This window comes from Carassius auratus, unplaced genomic scaffold, assembly GCF_003368295.1.
Source record: "Carassius auratus strain Wakin unplaced genomic scaffold, ASM336829v1 scaf_tig00215205, whole genome shotgun sequence".
In the NCBI taxonomy this organism is placed as follows: domain Eukaryota; kingdom Metazoa; phylum Chordata; class Actinopteri; order Cypriniformes; family Cyprinidae; genus Carassius; species Carassius auratus.
Genome location: NW_020527982.1, coordinates 822,689 through 847,528, shown reverse-complemented (window position 1 = coordinate 847,528; position 24,840 = coordinate 822,689). Strand labels below are relative to the sequence as shown.

The 24,840-nt window shown below is 37.4% G+C and overlaps 1 protein-coding gene across 2 annotated transcripts in view; it reads right to left on the bottom strand.

Moving 5' to 3' along the window:
• Window positions 1-948: 948 nt before the first annotated feature.
• LOC113093957 (cadherin EGF LAG seven-pass G-type receptor 3) overlaps window positions 949-24,840 on the bottom strand; it is a 40,071-nt gene continuing 16,179 nt past the window's right edge. The window contains exons 4-36 of one of the 2 annotated variants that reach the window (XM_026259571.1): window positions 21,704-21,926; window positions 20,571-20,686; window positions 20,371-20,459; window positions 20,028-20,185; window positions 19,766-19,929; window positions 19,418-19,543; window positions 19,092-19,261; window positions 18,172-18,357; window positions 17,832-17,942; window positions 17,227-17,395; window positions 15,625-15,766; window positions 14,645-14,765; window positions 13,093-13,276; window positions 12,908-13,009; window positions 12,729-12,823; window positions 11,865-12,074; window positions 11,585-11,768; window positions 10,895-11,044; window positions 10,645-10,825; window positions 10,398-10,565; window positions 9,334-9,460; window positions 8,894-9,100; window positions 7,191-7,365; window positions 6,995-7,107; window positions 6,764-6,843; window positions 6,213-6,339; window positions 5,967-6,086; window positions 5,727-5,824; window positions 5,429-5,550; window positions 5,121-5,294; window positions 4,820-5,008; window positions 3,191-4,064; window positions 949-2,723 (exon numbers count right to left, since the gene is read on the bottom strand). In XM_026259571.1, the coding sequence (XP_026115356.1) occupies window positions 2,696-2,723; window positions 3,191-4,064; window positions 4,820-5,008; window positions 5,121-5,294; window positions 5,429-5,550; window positions 5,727-5,824; window positions 5,967-6,086; window positions 6,213-6,339; window positions 6,764-6,843; window positions 6,995-7,107; window positions 7,191-7,365; window positions 8,894-9,100; window positions 9,334-9,460; window positions 10,398-10,565; window positions 10,645-10,825; window positions 10,895-11,044; window positions 11,585-11,768; window positions 11,865-12,074; window positions 12,729-12,823; window positions 12,908-13,009; window positions 13,093-13,276; window positions 14,645-14,765; window positions 15,625-15,766; window positions 17,227-17,395; window positions 17,832-17,942; window positions 18,172-18,357; window positions 19,092-19,261; window positions 19,418-19,543; window positions 19,766-19,929; window positions 20,028-20,185; window positions 20,371-20,459; window positions 20,571-20,686; window positions 21,704-21,926 (5,483 nt within the window). In that variant the 3' untranslated portion in view covers window positions 949-2,695. The remainder of the gene's footprint in view (window positions 2,724-3,190; window positions 4,065-4,819; window positions 5,009-5,120; window positions 5,295-5,428; window positions 5,551-5,726; window positions 5,825-5,966; window positions 6,087-6,212; window positions 6,340-6,763; window positions 6,844-6,994; window positions 7,108-7,190; window positions 7,366-8,893; window positions 9,101-9,333; window positions 9,461-10,397; window positions 10,566-10,644; window positions 10,826-10,894; window positions 11,045-11,584; window positions 11,769-11,864; window positions 12,075-12,728; window positions 12,824-12,907; window positions 13,010-13,092; window positions 13,277-14,644; window positions 14,766-15,624; window positions 15,767-17,226; window positions 17,396-17,831; window positions 17,943-18,171; window positions 18,358-19,091; window positions 19,262-19,417; window positions 19,544-19,765; window positions 19,930-20,027; window positions 20,186-20,370; window positions 20,460-20,570; window positions 20,687-21,703; window positions 21,927-24,840) is intronic. The other variant, XM_026259572.1, reaches the window with a different exon arrangement.

Genomic DNA, 24,840 nt, shown 5'->3' with positions numbered 1-24,840 from the left:
ATCGGTCTAAACTGTGTGTTGTTTTTAACCCCACTGACTCTCATTGTATGGAGAACAGCTCAAATATTTTTCCAAATATCTTCTTTTGTGTTCTGCAGAAGAAACCAAGTCATACATGTTTGGAGGGACATAAGGAGAAGTAAATGACAAAGTTTTCATTTTTTGGATGAACCGTCCCTTTAAAGGTGCTCAGTTATCCGACAGATTTAGATTATGATATATAAATATATATGGTACAGTATACAGGAAGCAAGGGACTCCATACTTCATTTCACTTTCACTAAAGAATCAAATGGTGATGCTAATGTTAACAAAGAAGCCTTCTAGCGTCCAGTTTGCAGAGTGCTATGCAATACTAGCATTTGTTTTACATGAGCAAAATTATCAACATAAAAGTTCATTTACTATTTTTTTTTTTTACAAGCGTTTGAGATTTTATAATAATGTACATTTAATTACATTGACCTGTTTATGAATTTATTCTTCTTTAAAAAAAAGGAGGGGGGGGTGGGGGGGTTATCATGTACTGCACTGAGTAATATCATATAACCAAAACCACTGAAAATCTTATGCTATGGAAGTTTTCCAAATGGGAAATTAGAAATTGGAGTGCAATGATCTAACAAGTCAATCTAGTGGCCCAAAACCCTCACACGATGAGCAGTGAATTGAGCAGGGAGGAGATATTTAGTCCTGATACTTGTGCTTGATGAGAAGAGGAAATGAACTGAAATGAGATTTCTAATGTTACTGTATAGCATTTTAATTTAATGTGTGTGGGTCAAACCATTCGATGCCATTTCCATTACAATGTAAATAGCATCTCTCTCTCTCTCTCTCTCTCTCTCTCTCTCTCTCTCTCTCTCTCTCTCTATATATATATATATATATATATATATATATATATATATATATATATAAAACACACAAAAGCGTAGTATCAATAACTCTTTTATTGATGCCCAACGGTTCTCTTTAATCTCCCATTGGTAGCAGATTTTTTTTCTGAAAACCCCCATAAGTAAAAGGGATACAACATGTCCCACAATGAACATGTTGAGCCATTATACATTCCCCCTTTCTCTCTCCCACCCAATCATCGTCTTCCACAACTCTCTCTATCTCACTCTCTGATGGACAGAGGACATTTCTTTTCCAGAATGCAACAGAAGAGAAGGGGGGCATAATAAGACGGTACATGTACAAAAGTTTCACACATGAAACATTTGAAACAGATGAAATGTCACTCTTAGAAAAAAAAAAAAAAACCTCCCATACACTCTTCTCCAGAAACATTCCGCAACGATTATGATAGAGAAATGAAATTCAAAAAATATCAATAAAGAAAATAAATTAATTCAATTTCTGTACAAGATAAATGTTATGCTGTATTAAATAAAATATAAAACAATGAATAGAAAATGTACTGAAGCACTTTATGACAGGTAAGAGGTATTAAAGGGGTGACATAGGGCACTTTTTTTTGTTGGCAAAACTCATAATACTGTAAATGACTGAAGAGATAAAGTCATATGATGAAGCATGATTTCCCTTGATATTTTGAGATGAGGTTACCTTAATGACTGAATTTAGCTAATTTTACAATGTTTCTTCCTCTGAAGCACTAAGATTATTCAATACTCCACAGAGACAATAATGACTGATATTTAGATATGCTCTCTTTGTTAGAAAATAATTAAAAGGTGGATTAAATATTTTCTCCTGAACAGCTGATTTGGAGTCTTTGAGTAACATTTCCTAAAGCAATGTTTGACTTATGATAAACCTTGATATGAGAAGAGTCTTAATTATGCTACAAAGTCTTTTATATGCTTGTAGGCTAGTTACACAAATCTTCACACAGCTTCTACAAACTTCAACACGCGCTTCAATATTATTTCAGAGCAGTTTGGCCAAAAAATATTCCAGAAACCTGACCTGGCATCTGATACAAGCATGAGTTTGTTGGAGTTTGTTGAAAAGTGTTTAGACTAACCTAAAATCATCCAATCCACTGATTGACAATCATTACGGTCCAAACATATCTTCTGTTTCATAATTCTTTACAATAACAATCACTGTCTCTGGAGATTCCCACCAATCCTATGTTTGGGCCAATAAATTTGAGCATTTTCGCGGACCAATCCTTTTCTTCATAGACTCTCTCCCGTCTATCAGTGGATGTGGCTTGTTGCATAAACACGTCAGAATGGAAAGATTGGAGTGGGAATGTTAGGGACTGTTTTGGCTTGGAATGGGTTTGAAAATGTTTTAGTCGATCCTACCCACTTAAACACATATCCACACAATCTTCAAAAACATCACTAGAGATTTTTCTTCTTTGATCTTTGATGAAAAAGATACAAAAAGTATAAAAATGTTCTGTACAATTTCTCTCTCTCTCTCTCTCTCTCTCTCTGTGTCTTTGACCAGTCTTCTCAGCTGTTGGCCTGAAATCTGAGGTTTGTAGATTGGCTAAATGAAAATCATAGAAATCATCACCTTGTCTGGTCTGATTTCCTGTCTGTTCTCAGGAGGGTGATATCTCCAGCCCTTGATCAAAAACTTCACTCTCAGGTCTAATGCACTTCCCATGGTGAAGTAGGAGTCCGGATTTCTCCTTGCTCCGGTTGGCTATGTCCTGTGATTCTTCAGCCCATCAGAAGAGGTCCATAATGGGACAGTGAAGGAATCATCAAGATTGCCCATCACTTCTGTTAACTCTAAAAAGAGAAAAAAAAAAATAAAACAGGAAAATTGTCTATAATGTCATCCTGTACATCATTTTTTGAAGGGGCACCAGTCTTATCTCACTTAGTGCTCTAGGTGAGATATATTTTTATATATATTTATATTTATATTGTTTATTATATATTATTTATTGTTTATATTTGCATTATATTTGACCGAAAGTACTGAAAAATTATATAAAGTAAACAATATAAAAATGGAAGCATAACATAATGATATAAAATCACTATAAACTATATATTTAATATATTTAATTTTCATTGAAAATTAAAAAGGTAAAAAGTATCATTATTGTTGCTGCAGAAAATTTGCAGGTGATCACCTTGCATTTTTCTGTATGGAAAAGAGCAGCTTTGACATTTTGTAACTGACCAGAACCAAGGATGAACATGAAACAAATAAGGAATACAAAAGGAGACAAAACATGGGCTGGACTTACTCAGAGTCAGGTGATACTTCAGAGACGCTCTGGGAGGTTGCAGAGAGAGGAGGCGGGGAAGGGGAGGGGCCTGCCGAGGCTGAGACAGGGTTAGGGGGCGGGGTTAAGACAGAGGAGTTGAAGGAGGCGAGTATGGAGGAGAGGATGTCCAGGTGTTCACTGGAGGGTGGGCGACTGGATGGAGCTCCAGGTGCAGCTGTAGATGGAGGGTACCTACATGGGGGGGCGGAGTCTAGGCGACCACGGCGAGAGGGCAGGGTTTCCTGGGGTTCCTCTGTGATTGGTGGAGGGGGTGAAGAGGGTGGGTGTGGCTCAGGGTGTGAGAGCTGTCGGGGCGGCAGGGTTCTCAGCCACTCCCTGCAGGGCTGAGCTCCGCCGTTAGATTCTAACTGCTCCCGGGATCGACTGCTCATAAGAGCCCCCCCGAGGTGTTCCCGAGAGGCCTGTTGCCTTGTTAGAGTGGTAAGCTGAGTTCTTGAACCACTTAATGAACCCTCTGCCCCCATTAAACCCATCATAACGCCCCTGCCCACCAGATCCTCCCTGGAGGCATGGATGCTGTGAACCGGGCCCAGCCTCTCTCTGGACCCACCCAGGGGTTCGGCACCAAGCTCGCGTCTTCTCGGCAACAGGTCGAGGTTGTCACGGGAACGCTGACGTCGCGCAAGCGAATCCAGCTGTTCGCGGGAAGAGTATCGGGACGCTGGTTGGGACAGTGAGCCAGTTCCAGAGTACATACGACCGTAGGAGGCAGCTGGGACACCTCGGTGACCCAATGTGGAGGTCCTGTACCAAGACATCTCGCTGGGAGCACGACCCATGGCAGACAGGCCCTGCAGAGCAGGAGGGCGTCCCAGACGATTCTTCAGGATTCCTGAGAAATTGATGGAGAGGGGTTTAATATGGCTTTCTATTCATAGATATTAAAATTCTGGCTAATAACAATAAGCCGATAACTATTTTCATGTAACAGATATAAGTGATTTAATTAACATAAGTTATAATATTTTATTACTATTTTATTTTTCAAATATTTTCTTAAAAAATGAATGAAAATTATTTAATTTCTACATTAATTAAAAATATAAAACACTAAGAGCTCAAATCAGTTGTTGTGAATTTAGACAACAAAACATTACAATGTAATTGTCAGATGATGGAAAGTGAATCTTAAAATAAAAATAAGCCGCCTTAATATAGGTCAGTGTTATTGCAGTAGATACTGTTATAGTTTTAATTAATATTTTGAATTAGTTTTAATTTTTAATTGTATTTCTGTTGTTATTTTGATTACTCTTTTAGTTTTAATAATTTATTAATGTGTTTCTTTTATTTGTTATTTTAATATGTCAACATAATTTTGTTAATATTTATTGCAGTTTTAGTTATTTTAGTACATAAAGTTAAACTAAATGAAAATACATGTTGCGTAATTTTTTTCCAGTTAATGTTTATTTTAAGTAATGATTTTTTTTAATGGTTTTAGTTGTAGTTTTACTATAATACCCCATGTAACTTAATTTATTTTGAATGTTTTAGTTAAAGTTTAACAAAGAGAAGTATGGACAATTAAATATTACAATGTATCGTTTTGGTTAATATTTCATTTTGAATGAAAATGTGCCTCACCCTTGCGGTGTCTGTGTGTAAGACCATTCTCATCTCCGCTGGTCAGCGCTGCGTCTGTTTGGTTGTTATTAGCTGCATCCTTGCTGTAGTCACCCCCTAGTCGGCGCTCTGAGCCCCATTTTTGCAGTGAGTGCGCCTCGCAGCCTTCCAGCGCTGGCCAATAGGAGAGCAGGTCATTGCCATCCAGATCTGACACATAAACAGTTCCATACACTAACACTTGGGTTTATACACTAAAGTTTCTACACTCCTTTGGCTTCAATACTAATGACAGAGACAACTGCTATAATAATATTGTTACCTTTTCCACTGTTGTGGGTAGGCTCTGTAAGTAAACGTTCGCCGTGACCGGTCCGTTTGAAGCGTCGCTGGATGCGTCCACGCAGGCGCACGTTGTCCTCGCTCTCTGATGATGGGATGGACAAACTCCGCTCCTCTTCCAGTGAGAGATCAGAATCTGAGTCTGAGTCCTCACCTGACAGACGGTCAGAACGAATAGGTAAACTAAATGACACCAATTCTGACAAGACAAGTTTCAAACACTAGAATATTACAAGTAAAGAATGACTAGCAAGCAGCTAAGGAGTTTGTACAAGTGTGAATACGTACATGCATGTAGGTTATTGTGTGTTAGTGTACCTCCGTTGCGGTGAAACATTGCCACGTCCAGGTCAGTGGCCCCTGTGTGACCAAGAGTGTGCTCTAGAGTCTGCCGTGCCAAGAGATTCTCCCTGAGAAAAAAAATATACGCCAAGTTTCAGGCTTTCAGTTTGCTACATACAGATACATACAGTAGGTAGGCAAGCAAAATGCCTACAAATGTATATTTCATGACCCTTTTTTATTTTAAAGTGTGTTTACTTTGAAGTATAGATTATTTAAAGAATTTTGAATCTCAAATACAGACCTTGCACTGCTGACTGAAGAGACTGTTGAAGCTCCGAGTGTGATCCGGTGTAATCCGCTCTGCTCCAGCAGGGAAGCGCTGTTGTACGGGTTTTGGCCCTGTACACATACAGCAGGTAACACAGATCCACATGCTTATTTTCACTCCATGAAGTCAAATATGGGTTTGTGTTAAAGATGTGTATGTGGCTGTGCATGTAGTGGGCGTCATATGTTAATATGTATGTTCGTGTTCACTAACAGTAATCTGTGGAGGTCTGGGAGCTTCTTCACTGGGGCTTTTCTTGCCCAGACAGGCCAGTTTCCAGGCCTCCTGCACCTCAGAGTTCAGGAGAGTAAAAACCAACAGTACAGCCAATCCCTGAGACAGGAGAGTAGGTGCACAACTATCAAAGTGTACAGTGTAAAAAATAAAAAAATGACAATGACAAACTCAACCACACAAACACTAAAGAAAGAGTATGTGTAAGAGCCAGCACACACTTACCTGTACGCAACAGAGGACAATGAACAGGTAGTAGAACGCCAGGACACTGTTATTAACAGCCATAAGACCAAACAGCCAAACACATGTACTCAATAATAACAGGAGGAAGGCACTGCGGATAGTAGAACTGAGAGAAAGAGAGAGAGAAATAGAATAAAGAGACGAAAAGCCATAAATTCTGTGCTGAAAATTTTACACTTTTGAATTTGCATGTAGAAAAACACGCAGGAAAGAGGCACCATTATAACTTTTACAATTGTTGGAAAATAATATAAAATAAAATAAAATAAAATAAAATAAAATAATTATTTTAATGAAAATATTATAATAACATAATATAAAAAAAATTGGTTGGGTTGTGAAGAAAAAAATGCTCATTTTAAAATATCTTCTTTTGTTTTTAGCAAAAACCCGTACAACAATTTGTTAATGATGATAGAATTAATTTTTTTTGGATATCACCAAAATTATATTCATGATGATAAGGTTTATGAGTTCCCCCTCCCATTTTCCACATTAATTATTCCTGAACACATGCATGTTGTACTCACATCACAGGCAGCTTCTTTGTCTCCTTCTGAGTGGGGTTACACGTCATACGCAGAACCATCAAAAACATCCCACCATTCATCTGTAAAACAGAGAGAGTTGTCAATGAAGATGATCATTACAGTACTAAATACAGTACATTCAAAACACAGAAAGAGAATTAAAAAACATACTGTATAAATTGTATTTTAAATGGTGCAAACAACACATAAACACACTGAAGAGCACAATACCAGTATGACGACACTAACTGGTCCCGCAAAGCTCCACATGAGCTTATCATACATGGAGATCCAGCAGAAATCTGGGTTGCCATACCCCTCTGGATCCAACCCGACTGCCAGGCCTGCAGCACACATACATGTCACAGAGCATATCTGCATGAAAGCACACATATGTGTGTATGTGTGTGTGTGTGTGTACACACACCTGTAATAATAGCAGGGACTCCCCAGCCAATAGCATAGTAAAATCTCATGGCTCCATAGTTGACATTTCTTGCTTCTGTTTGCATTCGGTAAATATGAAGAGCTTCCACAAAGAGCCACGCAAATGACGACATAAAGAAGTAATGCAGCAGAATTGCAACCACTGTGCACAGGAACTGTACCAATCAGAGAGAATCAGACAGAATGAACCAATTAGACAAGAGAAAAGACTAAAACAGCATATTGCATGGATATGCATTTAGAAAAACAAGTTTTAAATAATATACTTATCCCACCTAAAATAATATTATATCAACCAAATCTAAAATTTTAAAGCTGAAGGTCAGCTAAATGTTTAACCTACATCAAAGTTAAAATGTAGTGTATAATTATATGACTCTCAAAAAGATTATTTTAACGTAAGCAATGTGACTAAGTATGCAAATACCTATCATATGATACTAAACAACTTCTTAAAGTCCAAAATTTATGTAAAAAATTCAACACCATTTTTTGATACAATATGTAGCAAGGGTCTCAAGCTCTTTCTTTGTATTGTGTCCTTGGCCTAATAAAAGTGATACACTGTGGCCTAGTGGTTTTCAATTATGTTCCGACTTATTAAGTTGTGGTGCCAGCTCAAACCATTTCCTAATTTCATTTCCATAATTTCCTGAATGCTCTCTGCAGTACATGTCCAAAAAAAAGAGAATGTGAGCTCCAAAATCAATACACGCAAGCAAAGTCAATGTTTGAGAGAGAAGATGAATTATGAATGAACACATACTCTATCACATAAACACACTCACATCCCAGTACAGCTGTTGAAATGAATGTACTCAGCTGTAATAGGCTTTTAGTGTGAGTGGTTTGCACTCCTGAGAATAAAAAGAATAAAGTTAAAAATGGTGTTAACCTGCGTTAGAAAGAGAACAAGTGTGTGAGTGTCAGACTGAGGATGAGAGAAATACAGAGAGAGCATCTGTGTCAAGAAAAGTGTTTCATTAAATTAAAAGCTATGATGGATCTTGACCAAAAGGGTCCAAAGTTATTGGATCCTCATATTTTAAAACAAAGAACAATTATCAATATATCATATGATGTATTTTTTTTACTGCATATAAGTAATGTTTGCTTTTTATGTTTAATATAATAATATATTTAAATGGATATATTAAATATATAGATATATATTAAAAGTTTTACAAATTTGTGACTTTTGATTTATATTGTTTGAATCAACATTGTATTATATCACATTATATTGTGACATATTATTAAAATGTGAAATAATGGTTTTCTATTTTGATTTGATTTAAAATGTAGTTTATTCCTGTGATGGCAAAGCTGAATATTCAGCATCGTTACTCCAATCTTCAGTGTCACATGGTCCTTTGGAAATCATTTTCCTTTAGGATTCTTAAAAACTAAAAAGCTCAAAAGAATAGCAATTCTTTAAAATAGAAATCAAATATAATATATAAAATTAGAAAATGTCTTTTCATGTTACTTCTGAACAATTTAAAGCAGATTTACGTATGTATGTACTGTATCTACAATGCACATTATTCAGTACAAAAGAGGCTACACAGATTGTGTTTTTTGTTGAAATGTTTTTGTCTTCGAGCCCACCCAAACTTTCTTTGTCTGTCTCACTAACGCACATCTAGATTCAGACACACACAGACATCTCTCTTCTCTGACCTGTTGTTCCGTCTGGTTGATGCCCAGCAGGTATGTGAGGTGGGAGAGTAGAGTAGCGGCAGCCATGTTGGAATGAATGCTGCGTGTGTTTGATTTCAGTCCCCTCAGGCTCGATAAAACCACCACTGTTAGCAACAACGCCGCCATGGAAACTGAGAGCGAGGAGTATGTTACTATGGCGAGGGTCTCCAGGTCACCCTCTAACTGCTGCTTAGCAATCAGAGAGAGAGAGAGAGAGAGAGAGAGAGAGAGAGAAGGGAAAAGATATCAGCAATGGTGCTTATGCTGAAGGAGGTGTCACTATGGAACATCCTGCTGCTATATTGCATTATGTTCTTGAAAAAACGAATAAATGTGAAGATTTTCAAATTATGTGGCCTTGATCATTCTTTGTTCTCTCTGTGTGTGTGTGTGTGTGTGTGTGTGTGTGTGTACATTACCTCTCTCTGTGAGCTGTCCATAAGGACTCCAAAGGTTCCCAGTCTGTGGCACTGACAGCGAACATGTGACGTGTTCCTGTACACCACACTACAGTCCCTCACCGTCCAGCAGCCTCCTGCTGATACACTGAACACACACGTTCAGAGCATTTACCACTTAATCCTTACTATAAGTATACAATAAGACTGCCTTTCAAAGGTTTGGGGTCTATAAGATTTTTTTTTATGTTTTTGAATGAAGTCAAACAAGCTCCCCAAACCTGATCAAAAATAAAATGTAATACCTGCAAAACAGTAATACTGTGAAGTATTTTTACTGATTTAATACATTTTAAAATATAATGGATTCATGTGATGACAAAGCTGAATTTCCTTATATCTTATAATATGCTGTATATTATAATATAATATTTAGTGCTCAAGAAACTTTTTGAAAACAGATGTTTTTTGAGCTGCTTAATATTTTGTGGAAACTATGATAGATTATCAATAATGTATTACGGTTAGGGAGATCATTTTGATCAAGAAATCTAAAGTGACAGTAGAGAATTCTATTTCAAATAAATGCTTTTTAAAATTCTTTCTATACATCCAAGAATAACTGAAAAAGGTATCACGGTGTCTATGAAAACATTAAGCAGTTTTATTAACCGTTTTAAAAAGTTAAAATAATAAGAACCATTATTAATAATTGACCACCAAATCAGTGTGTTAGAATTGAGTATTAAAGTCCATGGAAAGGCAATTAACAAAATTATTTCTAAACGCATTATAAATGTTAGAAATGAATTTATGAAAACACGTTACAAAGACTTTGAACTATGTACTGAATTGTGGAGTTAGACCGTTAAACAGTTTTTCGCCATTTCTGTGTTCAGGATTTTTTTGGGCGGGCCTGAAATCATGTCTTGATGACACTGCAGCCACTGAGCATGGCCCCTCCCCTAACACTATAATACCTGTCCAGCAGTGTAATGTAATGGTTTGGTCAACCGATGGTGCTTTAAAAGAGGTTTTGTTTGTCCTTGAGACATGAAATTGATTAAATAAAGACACACACTTACGAGCTGCTGTGATTCCACTGCACACACAGTGGTTTGCTGCGGTTGCTGGTCTCCAAAAGAAGAAACTCCAGCAGGACCGGAGTGTCCAGAAAACCCTCCACGAATGTCTGGTTATTATACACAGAAACACTCACAACAGGCGAGTTCAACACAGGGTGTCTGGGTAACCTGCAGAGAGGTGCAAGCATTGTTAGAAAGATTGTTAGAGATCCGTGTGATGTTTATCTTTAGTTAAACACTTTCTAACCTGACACCGCGGCGGTCTGTGTGGTATTTAGGGGGAAGTGCGGCCCCTAGGCTTCGATAAATGAGGAGGATGACAATGGAGACCGGTGCCTCTTGCAGTGATTGAGAACGCCGCGCTGTTGTTGCTTCTAATGTCTGATTGGCCAACAGGTTCACAGGGCCAGCAGGAGATGGAGCTGAAACTAAACACAGATTTATTGCTCAATAAGCCTTGTAAGTGGGCTTAAAGAATGAGTATATGTGAGACTTACAGAAGTTGCGCTGTGGCACCAGTGCAGTAGGGGGCAGCACAACATGTGTGTGAGCATCCCAAAGTGCTTGACCTCGGAACAGAGTACCGTGATACCGTGGAAACCGTCGCCGCACGTGTGTGTGGTTGTCAACACGATCCAGAGTCATGACTGTAAAATACAAACACACACACTGCGTAAACTGCAGGATTCTTTTAATAGATCTGCTCTCTGTAGTGCTGCAGTTTTTCTGCCATAGGTGCACACTTGAAGGTGTTAGTCTCACATTGATCTTTCTCAGCCTCACCTCACACTGCAGATGACAGATTATTTACAATATTTACTTTTTTTTCAGAGTGGAAGTGCTATGCTTTCCACAAACAAAATTAATATTTACTGGACTGAAGCAACTTAATGTGCTACACATTATAAAAAAAATACAGAAAAATATCTTAAATATAAATATGATATATTATAAGTAATATAATTATTAATAAGTATTATGCCCATCAAAGTGGTGTTTTGTGCATAAGCAACACTTCCTTTTATGATCTGTACTTTCTTTGATGAACAAAGTTCAGAGAACAGCATTTATTTTAAATATAATATATATATTTTGAAGAATAATAATGTAAAAATCTATTTAATGTGTCGTTGCTGAATAAAAGTAAGTACTTCTTTTGTATGTGTTTGTTGTGTATCGATGCTGACCAATGTTTGGGGCGACAAGTGCCACAGGATTGAGGTAGGTCTGTTTCATGTTCTGGGCAAGAATTCGGGCGTACTGCTCCAACAGATCGGCCAATCCTGCCGCTCCAGTCTGACCTGAACTTTGACCCCTCCACAACTCAGCACTGCCCGGACTCAACAAAACACTACAGCCTCGCAACACATTCTGCAGATGGAGACGGAACAAGTTAATCAACTAGTCTCAATAAAATTGGAATGTCAAATTTCCAGCCATTCATCAGTTCCCTAAGGTAATGCACACCTCATTGAAATGTGCATCCTGAGTGGCTGTCAAACCAAAGCCTGACTGGAGGCTCTCAAAGGTCAGGACGCGAGACAGCAGCCGCTCTGCTATCTGGAGATCATTTCCATAGAGACGGGTTGTTGCCTCTGTGACATCACGAAGCTGATGGGCCAGTTTTTTCTCAATGATGGTGTTGAGTTCTGTCTCATTTCTCTCTAACGCCTCAAGCTACACACACACACATTAAAAAATGTTTATGTAATATAGACAAGCTGCTACAATAATGTGTGCATGACTGTGTGAAAGTTATGGACCTTAGACCCGTTTCACACATTCTGTATTTCAAAAGTATTTCATGAGTTATGTGATAAATCTCAAAGGCCATATCCAAAGAATCACTTCATAATTATGGGCTCTCTTAAAATTAATATCAGGGATGGTATTGGATTTTTTTTTAAATGTTTTGGTTAAAACTGAATAATAGAAATTGTGCATGGCCATTTCCCCTATTTTATTTTTATTTATTTTTTTATAATTAAATTAGCTTTGCTGTGATAACATGCCATACACAATTAAAATCAATCTTTTAAAATTAATCCTAAATGAAAATGTATATATATATGTATGTATTTCATACAGCACATTTTAATTTTATAATATCTAAATTCATTTAAAAATGGCTTATTTGAATTTTTTTTGAATAATATTAATATACATTTTATGCAGTAAATTATCAGCCATGAAAATAATTAATCTTCATTTTTGTTAGTAACCCAGAAAACTATTCTGCAAAATAAAATAAAAAATAAAAAATAAAGAATTTGTATGAAACAGGCCTCATCACAGTAAATAGATAGTAAATGTGCAGATATAGTTTCTCACGGCTGTGTTTAGCTCCACAAAAGGAGGAGAGGTGCAGTTGTACAGATCAGGGTCCAGCCATCCTCTCTCTCCATCACAGTGCCGAATCGCAGTTCCTTCGAAAAAAGAGATGAACTAATGTATAAGATGGACTTTAGAAAAGACACACGAAAGACACAGATGTGAATATACACACGCACCTACTGATCCTTTGGGACAGGGGACAGCAGCAGGCAGGTTGAATTTTGTTCTGGGCCACCAGATTGCTGATGTTATGGTCTTAGGACAACCATCATAGATTACTAAGAAAAGCGGGTGAAGAAATGATTAACAGATATGGAATGAACAAGGGATTAATGGTTGGATGGATGGGTATGGTTTTTACCTTCACAGCCTGTTTGTGTGACCTCAGCAAATGGATTGTCACACATGTTACACTGTCTGCCGATCACGCCGGGTTGGCACTGGCACTGGCCGCTCTCAGGGTCACATGACCTTGAGAAGGAGCCCACTGGGTAGCAGTCACATGGCAGGCAGATGTCACTGCCCCGTTGTCGGTAATGAAACTCCTGACACACACAAAAACATCAATAACATATGCATTCACAAAACAAAATTCCTTCATATTTTTCAAAAGCATGATAAGATTTTGTGTGTTCATGTTTTCCTTTGGGATTAGATTGTAATTATGGACATTAAAAAGCTTGATATACAGCATGAGAGTAAGCAAAGCTTTATTATAGCATGAGGAACACACTTCTACAAACTTTTAATTACACTTAAATGCACACACACACACACACTAACCAATTAACACCTTCCAGGCCAGCTATACTGCATGCACATTTATATGTGAACATGTAATCATGCACTCATAAAAATAATACCAAATCAAAAGATCATGCTTGAATTACATGTTTGTATTTGATTCTAACCATGTAAAGAATAAATGGAAAGGTATACTATACATACTAAAAAAATGCATGTTTGTGAATGCTGTATACAGGGAAACTGCAGAATAACACACTGCTATAAAGAAGAATTTGTGCAACTTCATAACCTAAAAAAAGCCATTTTATAGCTGTAGTTGTCCAAATGATAAAGATGGGATGCTTGGGTAGGCATTTCAGGTTTGCATCTGTAATGCAACATTTCCAATTCCAATTCCAATTCATTCCCCTTTTTATTTGTGTACTCCATATACTATTTATTAGTATAATCTTTAAAAATAAAACATCAAATAAAGTAAAGCTGGAAATGTGCCTATTAAATGTAAAATGTGTGTTTAAAAATGCATTTTAGATTCACCACAGGCTTTTCTTGAGAAACACGTTTTTTACTCCCCAAACCTTTGAGAAGGTCAAGAACATGAAGTTTTCTCTGAGGAGCATAACACTCAGCATGGAACAGCTTTTACTGTGACTGCTTATACTGAGACAGTATGGCGGTGTTGCTATGGAATGTATAGAGTAGACTTGTGCTTGTCTTGTCTTATGTTACAGGAACCTTCTAAGAGGGTTTAGGTATCTTAGCTTGTAGACATCTTTTCTTACATTGCCACAGCTCACACCAAACAAGTTAAAATACAGATTCAACACTGAAAATAATAACACATTTTTCCTGAGTACCAAGTCAGTATATTAAGAGTGATTTCTCATGGATCATGTTACACTGAAGACTGAAGTTAGGGCTTTCAAAAATTCAGCTTTGCCATCACAGAAATCAATTAAATGTCAAAATATGCAATATAAATAAAATATACAATTCTTTGGTCAACTAAATGCAGCCTTGGTGAGCACAAGAGATGTTTTTCAAAATCTTCCCAATTCCAAACTTTTAAATGGTAATATATAATATGAATCTGTGATCTTTTTTTTTTATTATTACTTTTCGGATGACCTATTCATTTAAAATACAGTATAACAGTGTGTGTGTACCTTGCAGTGGCAGTGTCCAGTGGTCTTATTGCAGTCGGTGTCAAAGCCTTTACTGGCTTCACAGTGACAGGGTCCACATGTCGGACTGCCCCACCAACCCCGAGGACATTGCTGCTCGACCCTAAACACACACACACACACAGTTAGATTTGATCAAATACCTATGTGCAGATCTGACATAGAGAGCGAGACAGCGCGACATAGAGAGATAGATGGAGCCAACAGATAAAAGGGAGCAGATGAGATTGTCGCTCTTGTAAAGGATTTGGCTGAGCGTGTGTGTGTTTGAGGTAGGGGTTGAATTAGGGTCACATGAGTCACAGTCTGTCGGTAAACTTAAGTCTACTTTCATCCATTCAAAGCCAGCAAACCTTAAACACATGCACACATGCAGCTAAGCAGAACAAATGCATCATTAACATGAACACAAACTTATTCGCCATACACATCCAGCCTTTCGGATAAGCTTGAACATTGGATTAGAGTGACAGAAAACTCTCACACATGCACACAAATTCAGCTGTAAATCTGAATGCATCCAAAGTCTTTGTCCATCTCTCTGTGATTATAACACTGGTACATTTGCTTGTCAACTTATTAGAGATTATAGTCGGAATAAGAGTAACTGGGCTACAGGGCAAATCAGGTATTCAGCGGAAATCCCTTTTTTCAGTATTTTTGTCTTGTTTCCCAAACAAAAACTGCACAATTTATGTTTTCTTGAAAAACTAAATTGTGTAAGATAAAAATACTTTTTTTTGCACCATATTTGAATTAGAATAGATATCTGATTAAAACAAGGGGGAAATATATAATTACATTTTCCTTAATTTATCTTCTTCCAAGTATGTTTAGACATTGCTACTGAGCAGGACATTAACAATATTTACAAAAATGTGCATGTAATGATTCAGTAATGATGTGCGTTTGCATTTGTGCTCATGTAATTGTACATACAAGTGGTGCGTGTGAAGGTGTACCTGTGTTGACAGTACTGTCCGTAGTGATTGTCCTCACAGTCACAAATATATCCATGTGAGGAGCTGGGCTTCCTGTGACACTTTGCTTGATTTTCACATGGGTTCAGCTGACATGCATCCATACAGCTTTTACCATAGAATCCTGTATATGAAAAATGTAAATGGTAAGACACAATTTTTATTTTTTCATGTTAAAGTACTTTCTCAGGCATTAATAGGTTTATTTCACTGAAAAGTATAAACACTGTGACTGCTATCTCAGAGCTGGCTCAACCAATTATGTGTTTGGGGCGAGGCTATCTGTTTGACCGGCCAATGGCAGATAGAGGGAGTGTACTGGGAGCAGTCAGAAAGACTTTAAAAGTGTCATTCTATCTTGAAAATCTAGTTTTCTGTGATCAACTTAAAATAATAACAAATATAATAATACAACTTTATGACCGATCACATGAATTCAGTCTTGACAGTCTGTATGATAAAAAGGAATTCATCCTGGAAAATAAAGGAAAAAATACACACGCCCTAATTAAAATCATAACTGAAAATATAATTGATGGGAAAAAACATCACACACCTCACACACATATTTACTGAATTTAAGGAACTGAAAGTATGCCACTCTCTATTCGAAACAACCAACAAAACATCATAGCCTTGATCTCTCCTTGACTAGAGTCATATAGAAAAAGCCTCCACGGGTATGCTGATTGATCAAAAAACAAATTAACCCCCTTTCCCACTCTTTTAGCAGGGAGATGTTTGAACTACTGTGCAAAAGTGTGTGCAAAACCTATAAAGATGAATGAAAAAAGCTCACTAATCAGAAATGCGATGCAGGAATACAATACTCTGCTCTTCTGATGAAGCCTTCCACTGCTATGCATGGTACAGAAGTCACTACAAGATTACCATAAAGTCCTCAGAAAAAAAGCAACTTTATTCAACACACTCAGAACTAGCAGGCTACAGTACTGAGACTTATTAAAACTGTTCAATTATGCATGGGAATCCAACAAACAACAAGAAGGGGAGAGATATTTCTCGTCTCAAATTTAGGCACTCTTAGCACTCTGGGTGTGAGGGAGAGAGAGAGAGAGAGAGAGAGAGAGAGAGAGAGAGAGAGAGAGAGAGAGAGAGAGAGAGAGATGTTGTACGTGTGGGTTTACTCTACCATGAGGAGGTCTGAGAAATTAATTCAGAGTTTATGAGAGGAGTCTTTGATTTCTCTTTTTGCACAGTATTAATAACACTGAGCTGATGCAACTGCAACAGCATGATAATGAAGTGAACGAGTCTGTATCTTCATTAAGATGTGATGGGAGCTCTTATTAACAAAAGCACTTGTAAATGTATATCATGTACTCTGTTTGGGTGAACTGTCAGACTGTTGACAGAAGGCACTGATATGCTCTATGTATTATTAATACACATATATACTGTACAGACGTCTGACACCACACTTAAAAATACATGTGGGATTCAATAGCCAATTTAGAAATAAGTAACATTTTAGTATACTGAATGTTTTTAAAAAAAGAAAGGAGAAAGTAGAAATTTGTGCTTGAAGTTATGAGTGATCCACAATCATAATCCATATCTTACCTGGTTCACAAACACAGGTGTGGCGATCCCATTCATCGGTGCATTGGCTACGGGCGGGACAAGGGGAGGAGTTACACAGGCGGCCAACATTACAGCCAGTCTCAGCCTTGATGGTTCTGGAAGGGCGGGGCAATGCAGGGGAATCAGGACGCACCCCCATACGAACCCCCTGAGGACAAATGCCAGAATATAAAGCACACAGATATAAGTAAGCAACCCAATCAATGACAAATAAATTTGATCAAAAAGAAAGAATTATAAATTAAAATTACAATATTATTAAAAATTGATAATAATAAAATGAATGTCCTTTTTTTCTAACACATTAAATGGAAATTATGATAAAAACTATGAATGAGAATTTACTTGGCAAATGCTTTGCTGACTACACATTTGAAGGAATTTTCTGTTCTCTAAGTTCTCGTTAATTATTTAACTAATTGGCTGCTTGTTAAAATCTAATGACACCATTAGGAATTCATAACTACTAATAATTCATACATTGAAAAAGGCTGCAGAAGCCGAATTTTGGTGAGCACAGTTGAGATCATAACAGGTTTTATAAAAAGAGAATGCAAAAATGACTGAAAGTTACAAAGAAGCACCTGAATGCAGCCACGTATCCCATTTTGCACTTCTCCTGACCCGAAAACTCCACCCACATGCAGGTGCTTCACCTTTACACCATTAATCTCATTCCCAACGATGACTGTTCCCTGTTACAGAGAGAGATTTGAAAAGGGGCAGAGAAAGAGATGGAGAGAAGGTGATGTTATATTAGTCCATAGTGTTTAATCACTAGACCTGTGTTTGATTCGTAGTTGAATCCAGAAAGATTAGAATCTGATATTCCAATATTCCAGATTATGGATTACAATTTATAACAGTCAGTCAGCGACATAATAGGGGTTAAAGGACCACTTATGTGAGAGTGTTTGTCTGTACCTGATACAGTCCGAAGTCCAGTCGGACTGTAGCAATATATCGAGTCTCTCTGTCACTCCTGACATCACGGAGCTCGAGCTGTATGTCATGCCAGCGTCCATCACACACCTGAACCTGATCCAGTCTCAACCTGACCGGCCGAGTCGAACCTCGTGCCACAGAAAACACCAACTGACCCGAAACCACCTGGAATCACACACATACAAATCAGGGTTTATAATAATTAACCATTACTCAATTTCATTTATTGTTTGCATAGGATATCTGAGCTATATTTGAACATCTAATCATCTGGAACCTTTGGAGTTTGGCGCATGATTGTCTATTTCAAAATGCTATAGGAAGTCAAGCTAGCTTTATTTAATTAACTCTGTGCTTCTAGTGAAAATGTTTGTTTCCGACTCCAAATCAGATCATGTTTTCCTTTCATCCGGCTCTTAATGATTTCAGACATTTCTTGGAATATCTGAAGGCAAACAAGCCCAGTTTTTCAACCAATTAGATTTTCTAATATTAAAAAAAAAAACGTTATGACAATTTTACAGTAAATCTTGACTTTAAATTAAATAAAAATATTTTTTTTTCAATGTAAATACATTTAAATCAAATTTAAATTCTATGTTAAAGTAAACTTAAATGTAGAATTTAATTATAATTATAAGAATAAAAATTATTATTAATTTTGCTATGGTGGCCAAACATTTTACCTGACTGGCTCCAGAAAACAAACTAATAAATAAACCAGTACATGAAAGAACGTCTAATAATTCAAAATGTCAATTTGAAATAATTTTATTAGTAATCAGATGAAACAGACTACAAATATGACAGAGCTGAACTTTTTCTAGTAGTTTTCTTTTCCTTTCTGTGTGCATCACTGTATGTTACATGTCCCTCAGTGTGTTTGTCAGTGTGCGTACCTGAAAGATCAAGCTGGTGTATTGTCCAGCTTGAGCCTGCAGGAGAACTCCCTCTTTTGATCTGGTGCGGAACACCAGCCCCATGTACCAGGGTGTAGTGATGGTGACTTCATTCTTCAGGTCCCACCACAGCACACTGTTTCCAAGGAAACGATGAGGGTGGGACATCACTGTGAAAGAATCATTACAACACCACAATCATCATGACATTAACATTTAGTAATAGTTCCTGTCTGATACTGGCGTTCTGATTTAATATTCACTTAAAGATCAACAGAGAAATATTTGATGTATTTATGTGTTTTGTATTTTTATGTGGGTCTCACCTAAGCTGCAGTCCTTTCCTCCAAATCCAACAGGACAATCACAGGAGTACGTTTCCCAGCTCTCCCTACATGTGCCGCCATTCTGGCATGGGTTTGATTTACAGAAAGGCAGTTTGGCACTGCAACCTAATACAGACACAGAGCATTACCTCACAGCTGCTGCAGCCATGTTTTAATATGTAAGCATTGTTTTTACAATGTTACTTTTGATTAATTACTTTTGATTAATTTCTATCACACCAAAAATTCTTATTCCAAACTTTTGAATGGTAGGGTATGTTGACATCATGAGAGTTAATCACAAATACAGGACGTCACTGTCATCACACTGTAAACAATCACACACACCAGGTAAAGTGCCATTGTTAGCGATGAATCCCGCCATGTCCACTGGTCTGTTATCAATATGCAGGTCTTTCATGCAGCCAATAAATTCTCTTGTACTAAACGGGAAATTCTCAGGCAGGTTAGGAACTCCACCCAAAAACAACGGGCCAGTCAGATCCAAAGACCTGTGAGAAAAGAAAAAAAAAAACAGGAGAGAATGAGAAAGATGTTACATGTGTGTTCTTCTGAGCAAAACCAACACTTTTTTGGTGCGTGCACTCACTTTTTGCTGCTGGTCTGTCTTCCCTGTGCGGCACAGCTGTAGTTGCCAAGTTGAGCACCAAACCTCAGAGAAACGGCTGTGTCACAGTCATCTACACTCAAGACAGCCACCTTCTCATCAGACGGACCCTGAACATCACCACTCACACTACGCTTTGGCTAGATACAAACACAAACGAGTCCTCATAAGTACACACAGCAGATGACACATACTGAATACACAATAACAACTAACAAAAAGTACCTAGAAAGCTATAGTTTATAGAGGAATAATTAACAAGTCTATAATATCAGAGGAATATTTAACAATTCAGGAGGCAAACTTCTTCAGAGGAGCTTCTCACCTTGTTGTAGTAGTGGATGTGAACGGTGTGCCAGTTGCCGTCACTCACTCCACCAGGCAGGTATGGACTCACCTGAGTAGACGACTCACCTGTGCAAGTCACACCACATTAAAATTAACAATTTCATATTATATTATAATCCCATATATGGTCCAGGATTTATTTGAACTCTCTGAACACCCCCCCCCCTTTGTTTTTACCTGTGGAGTATTTAAGAACCATTTGTCCATCAAGTATCTCCAAAGCAAGGAAGTCATGCTTCTCATTGAACCGACCGTTGTAGAAGAGCAAGCCATTACTTTCCAATGTGGCAAACCTACAAAACACATTTAATGCTCATCAAAGATCTGGAATGACTTAGTATAGCTCCATTTAGAGTATATAATGTGATGTCCGCAAAACTGAGAAGAGTACACTCAGCATAAAATGATCTCTAAAGTAATCCCACTCGATATCTAGACAACACAGGAAGTTTTCATGGCAGTGGTTTAGCGAACAATATCTTTCAACTTTCAAAGTAAAAAAGTATGCACATTTATAGTAATATTGGTGGGTTCTTATATGTTTACTTCACATTCCTGCTGAGAAAGTTATTGAAAGTCAGAATAACAATTTCTCTTTTTGCTACATAAATATATAGCTGGCACGTCCTCTCTGGAGAGCTAACAGGTTTACATATCTTTACACTTTAAACATCTTTTAGTTTGGTCAAGACAAAACGCTGACAAGTGAGAGAGATGGCCTTTGTTTATGCTCTACTGAGCAAAGACTTTTAGATTCAAGAGGGTTTTTTTTATAGAACATGGTCAGTCTCTAAATTGCACACTGTAGCACAATGGTTATCTTTCGGTGCAGAGAGGCGAGATTTTAACCGAGAGAAGGAGAAGGATTTCATATTCTTGCGTGTCTAGGGAGATGAGAGAAGGTTTTGCCCTTTCTGGATGTGTTGACATTTGACCATGTTAATAAATAAAATAGCTATGTTTTAGCCACTCTGGAGACTACAACAAACAACCGTTATATTACCTCTGTGCCTCAGCAGCCAAACCCTGACCAATCGCATCAAAAACATGACCAGAAATAGCTCTCACAAGGGGAAGGAAACAAAACTAAACAGGATGAAAGAAGAGAGAGATAGTGCTAAAGAGCTTTTCTTATGAGAGCGTATGAAAGCGAGAGGGGAGAATATAAGAAACAGATCACGAAGGAGAAAATAAGATTTATATTTACATATATAAATATTTAAAAGTGTGAGAAAGAGTGGTGAGGTTTTATGCTATTACTATTTTAAAATAATTTCTCCTATCTGAAAAATGTCCATGTGTGTACTCACGAGAGAGAGATGGAGAGGTGGAACCGTTGACGGAGCCCCCTGAACATCATGAATGATTTTGGAGGAAAGGATCTGGTGGTGACCGAGCAATACGGCTTCTCATAACCTCCTGCAGGACACTCACACCTGAATCCTCCTCCGGAGAGCTCACGACATGTACCGCCGTTATGACAAATGCCTGCCATACACTGGCCACCACGTCGGTCAAACTCACAACGTTCGCCTGAGACGGACAAAAAAAAAACCAGGAAATATGAAATACACACACATGCACCCATTGACACACACTTATTCAATTCAATCTTACTCCATTATATTGCTTAACTGTAATTAGGTGCTGATCTTTTTAAAGAAAACTACAAAAGAATAAAAATAAAAAAACTCATAAAATAATAACATTGTTAAAGTTGGCATTAAACTGAAAATTATGGAATCTTCTGATCTAATACTTCTTAAATAATTTAGTTTGCAAGCTCACAGTCAGATATTATTTTATTCAGACTGCAATCAAATTATTTAAAAGGTTGAAAAGTATAAGTTACTAAATGTGACAAAACCATCAACAAGAATTTAAATCAAACTGGCAAACATTCTAAAATGCAACCTAATAAGTATTCATGCCCTAGCCCGGTGCATTCTGGGAATATGGAATGAATAGGACCAAATCCCATAACCATTTTTTTCAAAGTTCTATTTGTACTTAATACAAGAATCATTTCAAACAGCATTATGTAGAATATTAAGAGCTGAACATTAATGACTGTGACTATTTTATCAGTTTGTTAGACACATTTGGATACAATTCCTATAAATTCTTCCATTGATGTATCAGCAGGGGTCTATCTTACACACATACTTTGTTAGCGATGTGTAGAAGCTCTTTAAAAACATGTAGACGGGAATGTCCCAATGGACCAATAACAGACACACACATGCACACTACATAAAGCAGCTTGTTGTTTGGGTTTTGAACCATCAGCAGATCCTGCCCTTAGGCTTTATGATGCAGAGCCAAATGTGAGCCAGATTCTGGCAACTGTAATGTTCCAGCATTGTGTTGGTGAGCCTCTGGCAACGGTTAAATAAAGCACGTTAATGTGCATGTGTGTACAGACCTCTGGCACAGACACACATGTAGACATGTCCGTCTCCCTTTAATGGGAGTGTGAAAATACTGCCTTTAAAAGCACTTCAAACTTTGACCCACCACAGAAATGCACACACATACAGCAAAATGTCTGAGGACACACACATGGATAGACACATACCACAGGCAAAAAAAATAAAAAATAAAATAAAAACCCCTAATGTTTACAAACTAACTGCTCAATAACAAGTAACTGCTCACTGCAAACCAGCTACAGACACACATACACACACACACCAAAACCCTCAAGACACATGGACCTTTATCCTACTGGCTACTTGCATATTCAACAAGAGGTATTAACATATTCATCATAGCTTTCAAACATATCACCCGCAAAGGGAAAAGGATTTTAGCACACATTCTAAACTGAATATTCAAAAGCAATGTAAAATAAGTTGCTAAAGTCACAAGATAAAAATATATAAGCAGGTCACAGGCCTCTGAATACCAACTGAACTGAATTTTTCTGACTAACTTAAATCATAATTTGTTAAACAGGAAGGAAGTTCTTCATAAGGAGCAACTAATGGCTAAAGTAGCTAATGATAAATTAATTTACTGAATTCTAAAGAAGCATTAAATCTGACAAAAGTTCCCTTGAGCTAAGGACAGATATTACTGCATTACAATTGAACTAAACCCATTAGACATTAGTCGACCAATAGCTTAATGAGAACTAAAACTAAAATAAAATAATTGAAATGTCTAAAATATGACTGAAACTAATTGACATTTAAGTTTAAGTTAAAACTAAATAAAAATGTGCTGTCAAAGTGAACACTGCTAGCAGCAATCCAACATTCCCTAGAAACTGAATCATTCTCTTGACAAACTTTTTATCTAAGAATAAGAATAAGAAAATCAGAATGTATTTATATTCTGTATAATTAGTTTCTTGACCGTAGTGGTGTTGACTGTATAACAGTGTTCTGATACTGCAAGATGTATCATTTGAATTGAATTAAACAGCTTTTAGAGTGTTTTATTATTTAACATGTCTCATAATCCCTTTTCAAAGCGAATGCCCCTGGCTCTAGTTAAACCACATGGACTGTCTGACATGAACACAAGCAATTCTGAGAAAACCTTTCACACTGACTGCTCCTGCTCACAGAGCCCTTACTGACACACAATCAGAGACCTAAAGCAATTTCTGTAAACTCCTCAACCAGAACTGGCAGAAAAACACACACAAACAACTTGAACATAAACATAACGTGTTCAAACTCAAAAATACAAACACTATCTTTGTGTTCAATAAGGTATAAAGTTCTCATCAGTCCAAGAAAAAAACTAGAAAAATAGAACTGTCTTCACATATCTACAACAAAATACAAGTGATGGCACACAGAGATATTGACCTACATACATACTGTATACAACATGAGCATTCAAGCGCAGTTTTCTCTACTTGGACAAAAGTTGAGCTTTTAGTTAAACACATGCTCTCCAATACACAAACACACATCACACACTTACTCTAAATCACTTAAAATCCAGCAGGGAAAGGCTTTAAAACCCTCTCTGCCTGTCTTTAGTCTCTTGATACTATTGTCCTTTTATATAGTGTCAGGTGTTCGCTCTCTCTCTCTTTTCCCGAGCTGTACACTTCCTGACTTACTATTAAAAGCACTTCTCCTTCTTTCTTCCCCTCTCTTTCTCTACCCGTTTCGCTCTCCTCCCCGGTACCTATCCACTCCATCCCCTCAGATTATTTGGTAATGTATTCTCTCCCCTTCGTTCAAATGATGTTTAATTCATCAAAGCTATTCTTCTCCTCTTGGGCTAAACCACCCTCTCTACCCAACTCCCATCACACACATGGTACGGCCCTCGGGGGATCCTGCATCTGCCCCTGCTTTCCTCCTTCCGTTGGATTTCTTTTTCCCTTTCAATTTCTCTCATGCTACAGCATTTGTATTACTAAGAGTTGCTCATTTAACTTCAGACTGACTTCACTGCTAAGAGTTTAAGTTAGTTTAACCCA